At 50.2% G+C, this 16930-nt stretch overlaps 1 protein-coding gene across 5 annotated transcripts in view; it reads right to left on the reverse strand.

The window, feature by feature from the left end:
• SH3PXD2B (SH3 and PX domains 2B) overlaps positions 1-16930 on the reverse strand; it is a 70534-nt gene that overhangs the window by 25190 nt on the left and 28414 nt on the right. For 3 of the 5 annotated variants that reach the window (XM_068698247.1, XM_068698248.1, XM_068698249.1), the window contains 2 exons: positions 12873-12948; positions 2806-2882 (listed from right to left, as the gene is read on the reverse strand). In XM_068698247.1, the coding sequence (XP_068554348.1) occupies positions 2806-2882; positions 12873-12948 (153 nt within the window). Of the gene's footprint in view, positions 1-2805; positions 2883-12872; positions 12949-15499; positions 16167-16930 lie in introns of those variants that run through there. The other 2 variants (XM_068698244.1, XM_068698245.1) reach the window with 2 other exon arrangements.

Genomic DNA, 16930 nt, shown 5'->3' on the forward strand with positions numbered 1-16930 from the left:
CTGGTCCCTGCTCACAGGAATAGGGCCACGGGTGATTGGAAAAGTAAAACTGACATGCAACTGAAGATCTGAATCAGGGAGCAATGCTGCAGCCCTGCTTCCCAAGCTGGAGCAGATGTTTGACCGATTTTCTATTCAGTTCCCCCACCCTCCATTTGCTGTCACAGCAGTCTCACGAAAGGAGTGTGGGCAATCTGAATCTCCACTCCCTTCTGTATCAGAGACAAAGCCACATCTGCAAAGCCCTGGGGTTACCACAAGATCAGATGTGGCTCCATCCTGACCTAATTGCTGGGCCCCCAAAGCCCTTCCAGCCATTCAGCACACGGTCATTCGCTGCCAGCACAGCAGACAGTCAGACCACTAATCACAGCCCTGCTGCAAACAGGATCATGTGAGAGACACAAGAGAGAGAAAAGCACTCACTCCGTGGGTTTTGTGTGCAGGGAAGGGCTATCCAAAGACCAGGCTTTGCATGGATGCCATCCCCATGTGGGCAGCACTCCCCAACACCAAGCATCCCGTGACCTACACAACTTCCCCTGTGCTGAAAAATCACCCCTGTTCTGCAGCCTGGAGAAGGGATACACGTCCTCTGATAGCAGGGAACGGTCACAGAAAACATCTTGCGCTGGGAGCACAGAAGGTAAGACCCACGGCTCATTTTTCAGGACGTCTTGCAGGAAGCCCAACCAGCGCTGACTCAGTGGGTGCAGCTGTGGCTGAGTCAAGCAGGCCACCCTGCAGCCCAGCTGGCCATGGACTACAGCACTGTGGCCACAAACACAAAAACAGGGACATGAATAGCGTGATGTCTGTCCCACCTCTGGCTCTGACGTCCAAAGAGTGAACTGGCCAGGGCTGTCAGCACACGGCTTCAGACCATGGTGTTAGAACCACAGCAAGTCACTTTGGTCATTTGCTGGACAAACACACCTTATTGCACCAAAATCCATTTTCCAGGGTGTGAGAATGGATTATTCTCTAGCAGGGATTTTTTTTTTTTAAGAGGTTCACCCAGTCTTGTTGGGCTAGAACATTACAGCATTGCAAATCCTCCATCCACACCCCACTAACAGCTTCTCAGAAGCCCACTTCAGGGGAAACACCAACAAGTGCAGAACAGAGAGTAAACTAGAAAAAACGGGAAGAAAGTTCAGACTTCTGCTGCCTTCTGAAAGCAGTGGTTCCCTCCTTTGTTGTTCCCCTCACCTGCTTCCAGCCCAAACCTCACCCCCCTTTCCAGGGCTCTCCCAGAGAACGAAGACACCTCCTGACTCCGCCAGGGGATGGCAAGAAAGCACAAACATTCCTATGCAGTTTTCTGCAGGAACCTGTTTACAACAGGCTTGCTTAACCCTCAGTTCTCCTTCAGCAGGCTGGGGGAGACTTTTTATTTCTGTTCTGCGCCACCACACTCCGAGCACACCCAACATCCACCTCCGACAATAACCACGGCAGGGAGAGCAGGATGGGACCCCCACGCCTCAGCCCTGCAGTGCTACGTGCCCTGGAGGAGATGTCTCTGCTCCCACCAGCTCCTTGCTCATCCCACGTCTCTGCAGCTCTTCAGTCCCACACCCACCTTGGAGCTCAGCAGCAGCTTTTCAGCTGAGCAGCATCGGGAAGGCCAGGCCCAGTGTGCGTGTTATTACTTGGAAATGCATTAAGGGGGGGAGGAGACAGCAGCTCTCTAAGTGGGTCATATACCATCAGCCATTATGTTCCAGTTGTTAAGTCAAATGGATTCATTATATTTTATGCCATTAGTGGCATCGTTCTGAAACAGACAGCTGCAGCATCTCATCATTTAGGGACTTTTTCTTCTCAAAAATTAAATTTACGGCTGTCTGTGTCTGTGCGGAGCTGGCACGTTTCAGTGACTTGGAAGACAAGGGGCTGAACACTGCTGGCTGGAGCCAAGTTATCTGCACCGTCAGCTTCCCTGGTGCTGCTCCATTTGGAGCTCACAGGTCTACGTGCACCTTGCACCACATCTCCATCACTTGGCTGTCATCTCCTGTCCTGGCCCTCCATGGTTTTCACCCCCAGCCCCACTGCAGAGCTATCAAGATGTGTTCACTAATTTATCTTTACCCTTGTAAAGATAAATTCTTTACAAGAATGTGGTTCCTGCAGCCACAACAACTCTTCCCTAGGTCTGGCTGAGGCCCCACACCCACAGTCCCTCCTGCCATGCAAAGTCCTAGGCCACAGTCACTGCTACACCTCCTGCACCTGAGGAACATAACAAAAAACTCACTGTTTCCCTGTTTTCTCCCTCAGATTTTGCAGTCTGTGTATGTTTTCAACTGCATGTGTAATGGATTCCAGAAGTACCAGTCCTGCCTCCAGACCATTTCATGGCTGCTGGGAATGTAATTCTTTGACGTGATGAGACAGGGTGCATTTTGTGTAAAACAGTTTTTTATGGACTTTTTTTTTAATGGGGAAAAACAAAATACTAACAAAAAAACAACAGCAACAACAACAAAAAAAATCTGCCCTGACTTTATAATTTGCTTTACACCTTAGCACAGTCTTGTATTCTTGAAGAGTATGGATGAAATTGTCTCAGCATTACTGGTGAAAGGTCCTAGTCAACTGTACCTTGCCTCTATGACGACATGATCAGCAGATGGGATAATCAGTGGTAGGTGTTCATCACCAAAAAGGTTTGATGGTGAGGGACAGCTCATGCTCCTCATTCTGCCAGCACTGGGGCACTGTTATATGCTACCAGGACACAAGTGAGCCTGATTAAGGTGGTTTCATCTTTGTTTGACACTAGCAACCTTCCCTTACCTTGCAGTACTCATCGATGGGTATCAGGCGTTTGACTGCAACATCACGGATGTGACTCCGGCGGAAGAGGATCTTCCCTGAAACAGGAGAGACAAAGAGAGAGGAGCAGGTCAATGCAATGCTCAGGGACACTCTTCTGAATCGCTCTGTCAGGACTTCTTCCCTGTGCATCCCGTTCTCACCAAAAGCACCGTACCTCAAGCACATTCCCTCCTGTGCATTAAATATTAGAACAAAGCATATTTAAAGTGGCAAGCGTGCTTAGGCAGAGAGAAGGGGAAACAACTACCAGCAAAGTGCATCCCCATCTCCCCTCACCAGTGTGGCAATGACGGAGGAACAGCCCTATCAAGCCTGTGTCCCATACCTTACTGCCTGTCTGCAACGTGGCGTGGGAGTACAAGTCCACCAGAAACACCAGCACTGGCCAGAGAAGCAGACATCCCTGCTACAGGGTGACCTCTGCTGCAGGCTACGGGCTCTGAGCTCAGCTCCAGCGCGGGAAGCAGCCAGGCCAGGGGGGATCTCCCTGTGCAGCTCCGGTGTCGAATCGGTCCTCGAAGCCACAGCGTCGGGACTGCAGCTTTGAGTCAGACCTATAGGATTTTCCTTCCTGTCTGGGGTTTATTTTTGTTCTCCATTAATGGGATCCTCTTGCCACTCCGCTTCCTCCCCTCTCGCTTGTGGTACAGACCTATTTCCTTTGAAGTCTAATGAGTCCTAAATGCTTCAAGCTGCTTTCACAGAGAACTGCTTCTCTGGCATTTAATGAGACAAAAGCCATTAGCAGACAGCAAAACAGATATATACAGAGACTCAGTGATCAAAAGGACCTGTATGTGGTAGGATTTCAAACTTCCAAAATACTAGGAACATACACTGGCACTACTTTGCAATACAATAACCAGAAAAAAATGTGTTTTGAGAGGGGGTGATAAAGTTCCTTCAAGTTCTTTCCAACATTTCTTATACCGCATGAAAGCCTTGTCTCTTTTTGCCCCTACCTGGGTTTCTAATCCCACCACCAAACCCACAGCAAGTAACTGATGTGTTTGTCTGTACAACCCCTTCACTTATCAAGGAGGTCACCACTGGGCAACCCAGAAGCCAGACACCAAGCAAGACTTCTCAGGGGCCACGGCAGCGCTGGAAGCAGAGGCTGGATGCTGCCACGTTACCTGTGAACAGGCTGTGTTAACCACTCACATACCTTCCACAACTTTAAAACCCTCCCCTGCTCCATGACCGGGCCAGGATCTGGAGCATGACTGACTCGTGCAGCCTGCCAACACATTTTTTAAGCAGAGATGAACTGAAATGACCATATTTCAGCCTGCAAGGAGCATGAATCAGAACCTTATGGAGGAGCCAAATCTCTCATTAGGCTCAGTTAATGCAGAATGCCTTCAAAACTGGACTGTCAGAGGGAGCACAGAGGAATCACACTCAGTACTAGAGCTGTGCTTGCCCTCAAGTGAAATGCAAAGAGTCAGATGTGCTCATACCAGAAGGATTGCTTCTCCTTTATGTCCCACTGACAGCGAGGGACCCAGACGTTCATGGTGGGAAATGCTCTCCTCTGAAATGCATTCCTTCTTGCAGTGTGTCACAGCCAAGTCTGGCAGCCTTTGTGATACAGTGGAAAAAAAAAAGCCCCTCTATTCAATCTGTCTTTCAGAAGGGTGAATAGCCTGGGAACGCAGAATTTGTCTGGAAAGATTGGGAGGGAAAGGGAGCGACAAGTAGGTCTGAGCTCCCTACCTTGCCCATAGCAATTATTTTCCATCAGACAAACAAACGATCAGCAGTTTTCTCATTAGCAGTCGTAGTGGATTTGCTGTGTAGATTTCTATTTGAATGATTTTTAAAAGATGAATGGATCGCGATAGCTTTGCTGCCAATTGTAAGGAATAGCTGTTTAGTTTTTACATCTGCCAACATGAAATCCCTGATGGATGGGCACATTATAAATGTCTAAAGGAACAAACTCTGGGTGTGGGAATATTTAAATGTTTAACAAACAGATGCCAGTGAATAATAATAAAAAGAACATAGTTACAGGGAATAAATGCATCACAACAACTGAAGTGATCTTAAATTAGGCCAGGCACAGCGCACAAAAACCAGCAGGAAACCCAGCTCATTTCTTGATTTGCTTTAGATCTAGTATTTTTCAACAATGAAGTTTATTTTCTAACAGAAAGCTGTTGTTCCATCAAAATGCTTAATTAACATAATTATAGACCCTTCAGTGCTGCCAAATACAGCTATTTAAATCCTTGACTTGAAAGGCAGGAGAGAGCAGGAAACTGCTTCCTCCCCTCCTGGGCTAACAGGACATTTTCCTGGGCTCTCTTCCCATAGACCATACCTCCAAAATGGGAACAACAGTGCTGCCTCTGGGGTTTTTCATGGGGCTGAAGACCATATAATGCAAGAGAAACATCTGAGGTTATTCATCTCATATCTGCATCCCTCCTTGCTGTAGCTCCTGCCCTCAGCTTCAGCATGAGGTGTAAAAACAGAAAACCCAAAGGCAGGCAGCTCTGCTCGTCTTGCTGAGTAGTGTAGGTTTCCAGCAGCTGGTAAGGTCACTGCCACTGCAGGCTCCACTTCAGCACCTTCTCAATCATGGTGTAACTCAAGCACTTAGAAATGATCAGTTTTTCATATATTCCTACACACAAGGTTATGCATGCACAAACAGAGCAATGAGTCTCCCTGTTAGCACAAGAAAAGTCACTGCCCAAGGAGGCGCAGCAAAATACACCTTTATGCGCAATTTAGGAAGTGTTCTTTCTCCAGATTAATATACAACACTTTATTTCGGTGAATGCATTTATGAAGTGCTACATTACCCTACTGTAACTGTAATCTCACTAAAGCATCGCACCTGCCTTGCTCGATATGTATTTGTTTCACAGCAGAAGTTAGGTGTCTTGCAAGCATATGTTCTTTGAGCGCAGCCTGGCAGTATTATTATTCTCCATCGGAGAAGTCTGAGCAGCACAACCCATCCTTTACAGTTAGAGGAAATAAAACTGAAAAAGAGCTGAAATACACACAACTCCTTCAAGATCAGAGCAAATGAAGTCTCTCTTCACTGGTCTTCAGTGCAGCAGTGGGAGGATGCTCCCTGTCTATACCTGATGTCACGTTTTGCACACCTCTTGGCTGGTTGCAGCTGCTGGGGAGAATTAAGCCATGCAGACTCATTTATTAGTGTAGGATTGCTCTGGAGTAGCAAGGATAAGTTTAATTTAGAAAAAAAGTAAGACACCGTAAATATTTATAGCAACAGGACATCAAAGTCAAACGCAGAGCTTTCGAGAAATCACCAGGTGTTTTATACCCAACACAGAAGCAGCTGGGACGAGTGAGGGACTTCTGCTGCAATATCCAGGAGAAGTTCCCCAGCTGCCTGTTGGCCCCATGACCAGCCCAGGAAAGGGGCAGGACACAAGGGGCAGCCCTTAGCACAGGATTCATCAAAGGGGAGAAATCCCAAGGGCAATCAATGCCAGTTCTTGCCCTGCTGCTCCCCTCCAGCCCCTGGCACCTGTGCTGCTGCCAGCACCAGCTGTGCTCCTCAGAGGTGGCTTCCCATGTAGGGGCTTCCACTTACCCAAAGGCAAGACAAATTCAAGAGCAACACAGCAGCAAAAGCCATGTCTCTGGCTCCCCTGCTGACTTGAGCATTTGTTTACTCATTTTTTCTCCTCGTTGACCTTGGTTTGTTCTTACAACCAGGCCACCCGGATGGGTGTTTCAGTGCTAGGGGCACCCAGCACCGAGGGCACTCAGAGAGGCACAAAGAAGGAGGGAAACCCTAACAAAAAACCCCAACCCACCACAAAGCCAACATCTGGCCACATCTGACGGACCTCGAGTCAGCAGCAAGCATCCTGTCTCCCCTGCTCAGCGACAACCAGAGACCTTGCAAGCAGCCTGGGTACACGCTGCGGGCACTCGCCCTGCCCCTTCCCCCCTTCCCTTTGCCCTGCCCGACCTCCTCTCCCTCCCCTTTTGACCTGCTGATACGATCTGACCAGCTCGGGGCTCCCTTTGTGTCAGTGCTTCCATTTCCTCTCTTTCACCGCCCTGAGCTCTGGGCTGACAGGAGGGAGCCGATATTGTTCTTTGCCCTGCTTGGTGTGAAGCCTGGAAAGCCACAGCAGAGAGCCTTGGTACTGCTCTGAGACTCCATCAGCCAGTGCATGCAGCTCACAGCCTGCTGGGATGTGATGCTCCCCGGTTATAAAGCTCTATGTCCCACCACCACAGAGGCACTCCTCTTTTCTTCCCCTTTTCCATAGGGACATTCCCCTCCCTCCATCACTGCAGCCAGACGAGCACTTCTGCTTGCCTCACACCGCCAGCAAATCAACAAATTCTGCAGTAAGCACCCCCATTCTTTGCCCCATGCTGCGCCTCATCCTGGGGAGACTTCTCCTGGAAAGTTTTCTCCAAACCTCTCCTTCAAGCCTTTCTTTTCCACAATCCCTGCAATTTCTCCCCCAAAATCCCACTGCAACAGAGCTGCGACCAACACAGCTGGGCCAGGACACATGGGGACAGCCTGCTGGCTTTTACTCCCCATCCAGCCGTGAACTTGCTGGAGCAGAGCCTGGAAGAAACCCCTCTTTGTGGCTGATCAAAGCTGCTGTGCTTTATCTGATTGTCTGAGAGCAAAGGGTGCTGCAGCAGCACGGGAGGGGGGCGCGAAGCGATGCAGGCAGCACAGCCCCGCTGCCTTGGGGATCCATCAGGGGCTGCAACGTGTCAGAGAACAGCATGGGGAAAGCGCTGATAAGGACTGTAGGTCTCATGCAGGATGAAATAGAGCAGGCAGGCCACAGGAGGAGTTAATCTCTCCAAACTAACAGGTAAGGAAAGAGGGCTGTGCAAATTGTCCCCTCCCATGTGAATTCTCCAGACAGGAGCAAGAAGCAGAAGAAAACAATGCAGGGGCTTTTCAGTCAGCAAAATAGTTGAGGCTCCTCTTGATCCAAAGGCTGTTACTGGGTCTCAAGCAAGCTGGATGGGCAGAGAACCTTAAACACATCATCCTGCTGATCACAGCTGCGAGCGAAGCCAGAGATTTCCAGCCTGGAAAAACGTCTGTGCCTCTCGCTTTACCCTGAAGGACTCCCCCCACTTCCCCCACCCCACTGCCTCGGAAAGAATTTACTTCTCTGCACCTTTCAAATCACATCCAGATTTTGCCTGGCACGGGTTCCAAACTGACTTTAAAAAAAAAAAAAAAAAAAAAAGGCAGCCCCAAATGTACACATAATTAGTCCCAGCCCATGGAGCAGCCAGCTAGCTACGTGGGCTATTCCTAGGACAGGGAAGCAGGCGTGGGAGACAGCACTTCCAGGAGCCCTGCACTTAGCATCTGTTTGGCAAAGCTGTGTGCTGAGCACGCAGCCTGGAGAAAAGGAGGGGGACCAGCAAGCACCTCCATGGCTGTCATGGGAATAACCCGAGCACGGAGTCCTGTGCATCTGTGAAATGAAGGTGAGCTCAACAGGGCCTCTGTCAAGCTCACGGGCTGAGATCATGCTGGGAAGAGCACAGTTAGTTCTGTTAGTTTGCCAGTAATCTGAGAGAACTGCAGAGCACAAGACACGGGGCAAGAAAGCTCTCAGGTATTGGATGAAGTGGCCAGAGGAATAGGTCTGAAGAGATGAAACCTCCATGGAAGAAAAAAGGAGCCCTTGAGGCTCCTGTGGGTGCTGCTGGTCACCTATGGTACACGAGAAGGATTTTGGTCTGGGCTAAAACAGTGAGGCTCCTCAGGGCACCACTGGGACAGTCTGATGATGCAAGAGAAGCTGCTTTTTCTTCCCAAGTTCAGCAGCAAACCTCAGTATCTTGACTTCCTTGCTACCAGAAACAAAAATAAAATACATTTCTGAAAAGGCAAAAGGTTGAAAAAATAAAAGGAGGAAAGGCAGCTCCCCAGCTTAATAAATCCTGGCTAATTCTGGCTATCATATCAGACTCAGCAGCTTTTCTTTATGAGTAAGAGTGGAACCAGTTGGAAAGAAGCCCCAAAATCTCCCAAAAGCCCTATTACAAACCATCCATATAGGAGCTCACTGAGAAATGCAAGAGTTCCCTGGAGCAAAACATTCCCAAGGCCATCGTTCCTAGGGTCTGCTGGGCCACGTAATGGAGAAAGACACGAGATAGGTTTGTTTAAAGACAGCTCAAAGGTCAGGAGCAGAGCAACTGCCTCCACGTAGGACTCTGCTTGCATATCAGCAGGATTCATTGAAACCCTACAGATAAAGCAACAAATTTTAGGCTGAAAAATACAGATTATGGGTTGCAAATGAGCCTGGGACTGTCCGTACAACATTGCTATGGCAGAGGCACATCTTGCTAGAGCAGAAAATAGCAACTAAGACCTCTGTACACCTCCAGCTCTGATGTAGTGGGAGTGAGAAAGTCAGGCACCACAGCTGGACCAGGGACGAGTTGTCTTCTACCTCCTGCATGAAGCCTTTGTGGGGAGCTATCAGCATCCCCAGAGTTGTCCTGGGAGAAAAGCCCTAAAGGATGTGGCCAGCACTGATACCTGTGCCAAGCAGGTTAGCGGGCTGGGAAGGGAGCAGAAAGGAGGCATCATTCTGCTTTCTAAACTGATCCCACCAAATCCTCTTTGCTCTCCTCCCTTCTTGGGAGTTTGCTATTGTCTGTAGCTAAAGCTTCCTAAAAAGCAATTTTACAGCCAGTTAGCTCAGCCTCAGGCAACCCCTCCTTGCTGAGGTTCACGTTTCCAGCGAAGCAGGCTGGCCAGGATCAGCTCCAGGCCACTTGGGCTGTACAGCGTTTGGAAGGCTCCGCTCTCCTTATAAAAGCTGTTTCCTGAAAGATCTGGCACAGCCCTTACACAACTGGCCCAACTGAGCTCATTTGTTTTCTTAGTTCATTCTTTCCTGGGGTCTCCATACCATCATCTCTCCAGCCAGCAGATGTGTAACCCTTAATGGGAATTCCTGCAGCGGGGACGGAGCTGTCGTGCCTGCCCTGCCCTGCCCAGCACACCGTCCCCTGGGATCTCCTCTCCCACCAGCTGCTCCTGACACTGCTCCAGGGACCACAGCTGATCCCAGGCACCCTGGCTGGTGTAGCCAGCACGGTTTCAAAGGGCCATCCTCAACACCACACGAAGCTGGGCAGGCTGTGCCAGTGGCTCCAAGCCAGCAAAAGTAGCCAAGAGTCCACTTCACGTTCCCCTATACAGCAGCAGAGGCTTTCCAGGCACAGTGCTGGAGCTGCCAGGCCAAATCTGACCCCACCGAGCTGTGCTGCAGATCAGGTTGGGGTTTATACCTGGGAAGGGACAGCCCTGACCCCAAACCCCTCAAGTGCAACTGCTCCACTGCCCTTTGGAGAACCCAGATTTATGGCTGTGCGGGCTGAAGGACATTCGTTTCTGAGAGCACTTTCTGATATACAGATCTGCTTCGAAACTCCCAAAGTCTCTACAAATTTCCAAGAAGCAAGTCCTCAAAACAAACAGCAGTAACAAAAAGTGACACAAAGGAAATGGAGTTCCTCTGGGCTGGATGTTGTAAGGATGGAGTAATCATGGAGCTTTCTTGCCATTCCGGGAAGCCAGCCTGACAAACAAACCCAGATGATACCTTCTCAGGTCGTGGTGGTGACCTTAAGTTTGGGGGGTTTAGGACTTTTCCAAGAAAGCCAGAGCTGCACAGGGTCACAGGAGGCACTCTGGAGAATTTCAGTGGTTGCAATGTCTAACGTTACCCTGCAACCATCTTCCCAGGCAGCAGCATGCTTTTAGTACGTCACTGGAGCCAAATCTCCATCGGTAATGAAATTCAGATGCTAAAAACGTGGCTTAAAATGGGATTGGGAGAAAACTGCAGTGCTCACAGAAGCTGAACATAACCAAAAACCTAGAGACTCTGAGCATACTGGAGGCACATTTTGCAGGGAGAGTGACCCAGGCCCGTGTGTGCTGAGCTCACTCAGGTGGCACCCCTAGGTGATAGGTGAAGTCTGGGTTCAGCTGCATGGTACAAAACCCACCGCCACCCCAAACTGGGAAGGCCAAAAACTGCTGCAGAAAGCAACCATTCTGCTTAGCACATCCCCCAGCACAGCCAGAAAAAAAGCTTTCCCTTACGCCCAAGTGAAGTCCTTTCAGAAGCAGATGGCTTGCAAGCAATTTCACTGAGGTGGTGGCTCGTGGGAAAGCCACCACCTCCACACCTAATAACACAGCTTCCCTGAAGCTAGAGGGCTTCTGAAACTGTCCCATGGGGATAAGGAGATGTGAGATTTCCTATCTAGTGACGATCTCCTGCTTAGAGGTAGGCCACCATTCCACGCTAGTATCTTCTCACCACAGCCATCCCTTACCCCTTGCTGGCACCTGAAAGTGCAAGTGGTGAATAAACCCAAAGAGGCCAACTGTTGTACATCAATGGTCTCTCTTCTCAGCCATTGCAGAAGTTTTAAAAAAAAATAAAAAAAAAAAAAATGAAGAAAACCTTCTGCATCTAGCATGGTCTAGAAGTTTTCCACATCAACATGTGACTATCTCTAAAAACTGTATTATTTAATCCTGTTGTAAAAAGGGAGCCACAGCAAAAAGGCAAACACCTCTCCAGAAGAAACACACAAATGCACAAGTTCCTACGGAGGACGGTCATCCTCACTACCCCAAACTGCTTTATTACACAAGATCCAGGCTTTATTTTCTGGGAACTTCAACTCCCTTTTTTCCTCCCATGGAAATCCCAGTGACATGCTGCTCAGCGAAAGGAAACTATTTCGACACAAAGAAGAACAAACACGTATTGATGAGTCTGCTGTGAGAAGCAGGGCTCCAAGCAGGCTTCCTGAGCCTGATGCTACCTTCCAAAAATAGCGGCATTTTGGTGGGAATTCTTTGCAAGTGCAGCGCAGCCAAACTGTAAGTCCAATTTTTCCAAGTTATGCCCTTTGCCAATTTGGCTTCCTTTTTTTCTCCCCAGTCCTTGCTGGCAGGAATGGTTGTGCAGCAAAGGCTTTTCCTCGGTATTAACGTCAGGTGTACTTTGTTTTTGCTGATGTTACAACACAAGGAACAAGCCAGAAGCAGAAATCCCTCGGTGGGAAATCCGGACAAGATCCTCTTACTCTCAGAAGGGGGTGTAAATGATTTTCTTCAAGCCAGTCAGAGAAAACTAAACCCCACTGAATGTCTTTGTGTGTCTAGAAAAGCCAGGAGGCAGAACACAGCACAAAGGGCTACATTAAGTAAGCCTGACAGTCACTGGAAGTGATTATGGTACCGTGACATTTCTAAATATGCCCATTAGCTACTTGTGGGTGGGGGTAAAGACAACTTTGTGGTCAAACACATTAGCTATGGGTGCACGAAAGGCTCGCAGGGTCCCCTCAGTCTGGGTATTTTTGCATGGCACATTAGGGCTCTTTCTTCCCCCTGTAACATCAGCCTCAGAGGGCAGCCACACGCAATCCTCTCCACCACGAAGTCTGAAATGGGCCACTGCATCTGGTACTTGGGCATGCAAATCCTTGGCTGCATGTTGGACTGGCGGGACACGCGCCATGCCACAGAAATCCCGTCTTTGAGCTGCCAGTCCCAAACATCACAGGAGGAAGCCAAGGCTGCCAGTCAGCTCGATTTAACATATGGAATTCAATTGGTACTTCTTTCTCTCTGGACGGCCCTTTGAATTACTTGGGACAGGAAAAACAGCAAATGAGCATTTCCTGGGGAGCCTCACACCATCCTCAGCTCTGCATCATGCTGGCCGTGCCCTTCCCAAAAACAAGCATGCTGCTGTGGGGCTGCTCCTGACAAAAGCTGTGCAAGTAGGGAAGGGCTTAACATTCACAGGGTGCTCTGCTAACACTTACAGATGTTTTAATGGGTACAGCACTGTCTGAAGAACTTGCTAATGCTCAGATGGTTCAGGAGGTAAAAGCTAAAGCATGTGTATGCACACATGTACTAGGACAAAAGTCACTGCCATGCCAAAACCAGCATGGTTTGTTACTGGAGCCCTCTCTCCTACCTGGCAGGAAGGGGATGATCCTTTGCTTGGGGTCTTTCTGCCCTCCTTCCATCGGAAACTTGTCCAGCATTTGCATCTAGAAAAGGAAATGCAAGAAAAGCGATTAAAGTCAATAATGTGCCCACAACCCAAAGCCACGCTCCCCAGGAGGCAAAGCCTGGGGAGAACATCCAAGCTAGCAGTGTCCTGAGACATTGTACACAGCATGATCAGTCAGGGTACAGTGACCACAACACCGAGGATCCAAAGAAGTGCCAGAAACACAAGATCTTAACAGCATTTCTATTATTTTCAAGTAATTTCTTACCACCGACGCTGTTCACCACTATCATTTTGCTCAGCATGGGTGGTTAACATCACCTGCGTTTCTGCAACTGTCATCCCGATGGACCTCAGTCGCTGGAGCTCAGAAACTCCTCACAAAAAGGCATATTTTAAGCTCAAGGAATATATTAGCTCAAGCATAGCACAGCACTGACACAGCTCCTGGACTACAGCTGACTTGGACTCAGAGCACAGCCTCATGCTTGCAGGCAAGACCATGAAGTTATGCGTCAACTTTGGGGAACGCTTTGTGCTACAAAAGCTGTGAGGGATAGAGGTTTGAGAACTTCAGCACTGAAGGAATAATTTCCTGATTGACGCAACTGCACGGAGACTGCGCTCAGTAAATTCGGTCAGCAAGGAGAGGCGATGGACAACTCCCACTCTTGCTGGTGTTCACTGGGTGTCTGTACTCGTGCTTCAGGGTGTGCATGCTGCTTATGTAGCTTAATGCCAAGCCCCTGGCAGGATGCATATCCTTAGCATTTCCCTTGCTTGGCCTTGCTGGAAAACACTACTTGGATTGGACTTTGCACTTAACAGAGCAGAAGAGGGGAAATGTTCATCCACCCATCCTCCAGCTCAGCTAGTCCCTCCGTCGGAAGGAAGGGGATGGAGATGCAAACTCTCCTTTGTTATCTCTAGGGTATGGATCTGAGCTTTGTCTCCCATCACTTTGAAGAGCTCCCTGGTCCCCCAGGTGTTGGAGGTGGGCTTCACCGTCTTCTGTCGGAGCTGTTGCACTCCGCATAAATAATCAAGCACCTATGGAAACAACGGAGACAATCTGCCCAGGAATTGTCCTTAGCACACCCTCCTACAAAGCCTATACAGTCATTTTCCCCTGGCACAATTAATATTTAAAGCATTTTGTGCAGAGAGGAAGCCACGCAACTGGAGAGACAGAGCCACCCATCCTGCAGCAGCCCCACGGGAGGCAGGAGAGGCAGCACCGTGCAGCCACTCAAACATACCGTGCTCCCCGTGCCAGCTGCTCAGCCACGAAACATCGGGAACCCCATCATCACAGGGGGCCCACCGAGGGCTGCAGGGTCCCAGCACCCGGGTTTTCAAGGATCTTGTTCTTTGGCACCTATTTTCCCACATTTACAGGAGCCATCTGCCCCTAGCTGAAGGCTGTGGGTTCCTCCACTGCGAGGCACGAGCTTGTTTCAAGTGTTGTGATGGTGAAGCTAAGCCCCCTTCTTGTCCATAGAGCACCTCTGCTCTGGCACATCAAATACTTGCCTTTTTTTTCCCCCCTTGGATCTTAAATGCACCAGGATAAAACTCTTGAGGCTTGGTGGAGAGGGGGCAGAAGGAAGGAGGCATTTTTCCTACTTTGCCATTAAAAAAAAAACGTATAAGCCTCCCCCAACACTCCCAAACACAACAGGAAAACCAAAAGAATCTCTCAAATATTCTCTTCAAAACGAAAACAAGCCATCTCCAAACCAGGATGACAATAAGCCCGAGCAGACCATGCTTACAGCTTCTTTCCACTACAAATTTTAGGAGTTTGCAACGGAGAAAACGAGCGCAGACTCAGCAGTAGCCAGGGACAGCTCTGACATTACCGGCAGCCACAAGCAAGCACGGCCAAGGCAGCACGGCTTCACCAGGCTCCTGGGGCACGTAAAACCCTCCCGTTCTTCCCTCAACCCACAAGAACGAAGGATGGCCCAACAGTTACCCTGCACAACACCCGCGCTGTGCCACGGCGGGGAGCGGTGGAGCCTGACCGCCTCTAACCCCGACTCTTCCTGTTTGGAAGAGCTCGTCAGGGCTTGTGACAGGCGAGGGACGAGCAAAACAAAACAAGTCACAAACGCTGCACATCTGATTGCTGTTAAGCAGCGCAATATTTGAGTCCCTGGAAGCTTTCCCCTCCTCTCGTTTTTTGAGCACGAGCTGAGCATCTCTCGTTCCTGGAGCATCCAGAGGCTCCAAGGCGGCGCAGGCTGTGGTTTCTCCCACGTGCACGTGCCTGGATGGTGCCCCTGGCCAGAGCTGCTCCCAGCCGTGTGATCCCACCAAACCAGGCCAGAATTTCAGCCCAGAAGCTCCCCGTTTCCTGCTGTTTCTTGACCGAAGGGCCTCTCGTGGCAGAGCTCAAAGCAGGAGGAACCACGGGGCTCTCCTGCTGCAGCTGCCCTGCTGCCCCCAGCCCTTGAAGGAGCAAGGCAGAGGGCTCGGTGCCCTGCATCCCACCCAGCCCAGCTGCCACATCACACAGCAGCACACGCTAGTTCATCAGGTTTGCTAGACATAATCCTGTGGTTGAGGAACGGAGAGAAACCCACTCCAAAGAAAACAGCCCCAGAGCTGGCTCCGAGCACGGCAGGCAGGCTGTGTTCACAAGATACAACAGCCCACATCTGCAGAAAGCAGCCTGCCAGTCCCGGGCTGGAAGGTCTTCCACGGCAGCACCACAACACAAAGCTGCAGCGAGGAGAAGAATGTAACAGCAGTGGGAAAAAGTCAGCCTCGGGGCTGGGAGGTGGCACTGGAGAGCTGGAGGAACGCAGCTGGCAGGTCTCGGCATTTTGAGGCTCCCTGGACCCCTTCTGGCCCATCCCGTCCCAGCTGATTTTGCAGGACAGAGACTCCAGCAGATCGTTGCACTGCTCTTGCCCCAGGACCCCTGGAAAAAAGTATAGAAAACGGGCAAACACCCAACAACCCCCACACACCCTGGGGGACAGATGCACAGAGAGGCACCAGAAGATGCGCAGAGAGGCACACCAGCCACGCACGTTTCATCTCAGAGCACCTTCCTGCTCAGCCTCGGCAGGGAAACGCGCTCCCAGCAGGCGAGGAATTTTGGAACAAAGGAGGCGAGCGCGGGGAGACTCCCACAAATCATGTCAGCAGCCAGGGTTTCCATCCAAGCTCCGAACGAGACTGATCGCATCACATTCCCAGAAGGGAAAACTCGCCCAGCCATCCAAGATCCAGGGGAGAGGGGGGAAAGCAGGCAGACAAGCAGCAGACAGACGCAGAGCCCTTTGGAGAGCAGCTATCCATGCGGAGCGTGGGGCAGCGCAGAGGCCAAGAGCCAGTCTTGCTCTCAGCAATGCAGTCAGCCAGGGGGGGAAAAAACATGAGGGGAAAAAAAAAACAAAAAACAATAACCCTATTGTTTCTCCCCCTGCAAGATTATTTAAAAGTATTGGAGGCAGAACCTTAAAAAAAGAAGTAGATGCAGTAGATGCATTTTGGTGTGAAACTTGAAGTATTGTAGGCATTTTCCACCAAATCCTTTGCAGAAATCCCTGGGCTGGATGGTGCTCACACACCCCCATGCCTCCCTGCACCAGGACCATGGCACGGAGGTCCCAGCAGGGCACCAATCTGCAGCAGGGCTCCTCCTGGCAGCACATCAGGACAGGGCACAGAGCCGTGGTTATCCCACTGCATACATCCCCACCACCTATTTACCGTATCTTATCAATTTGCTGTTTGCCTTATTAACCTGGAGAAGACAGCGGGGCCAGCACTCGTGGCACAAGCCGAGGAGCTCCGTGTTCCCCTGCCGGCCCGTGGCCGGGCTGTCTGTTAGCAGGACAGGCAACAACGCCGGCTGGGCACCCGGGGAGAGCGAGCCCTTCGCCAGCAGCTTTGTATCAACAGCTAACACACTGGCAGGCAGCTTCTTCGTTAACAGGAAACTCATAAGATAACATCCTAATTGAATCAATTATCGGTGCTGCGGGCTGCCAGGGGTCCTCGGG

This window comes from Anas acuta, chromosome 14 (genome assembly GCF_963932015.1).
Source record: "Anas acuta chromosome 14, bAnaAcu1.1, whole genome shotgun sequence".
NCBI lineage: Eukaryota > Metazoa > Chordata > Aves > Anseriformes > Anatidae > Anas > Anas acuta.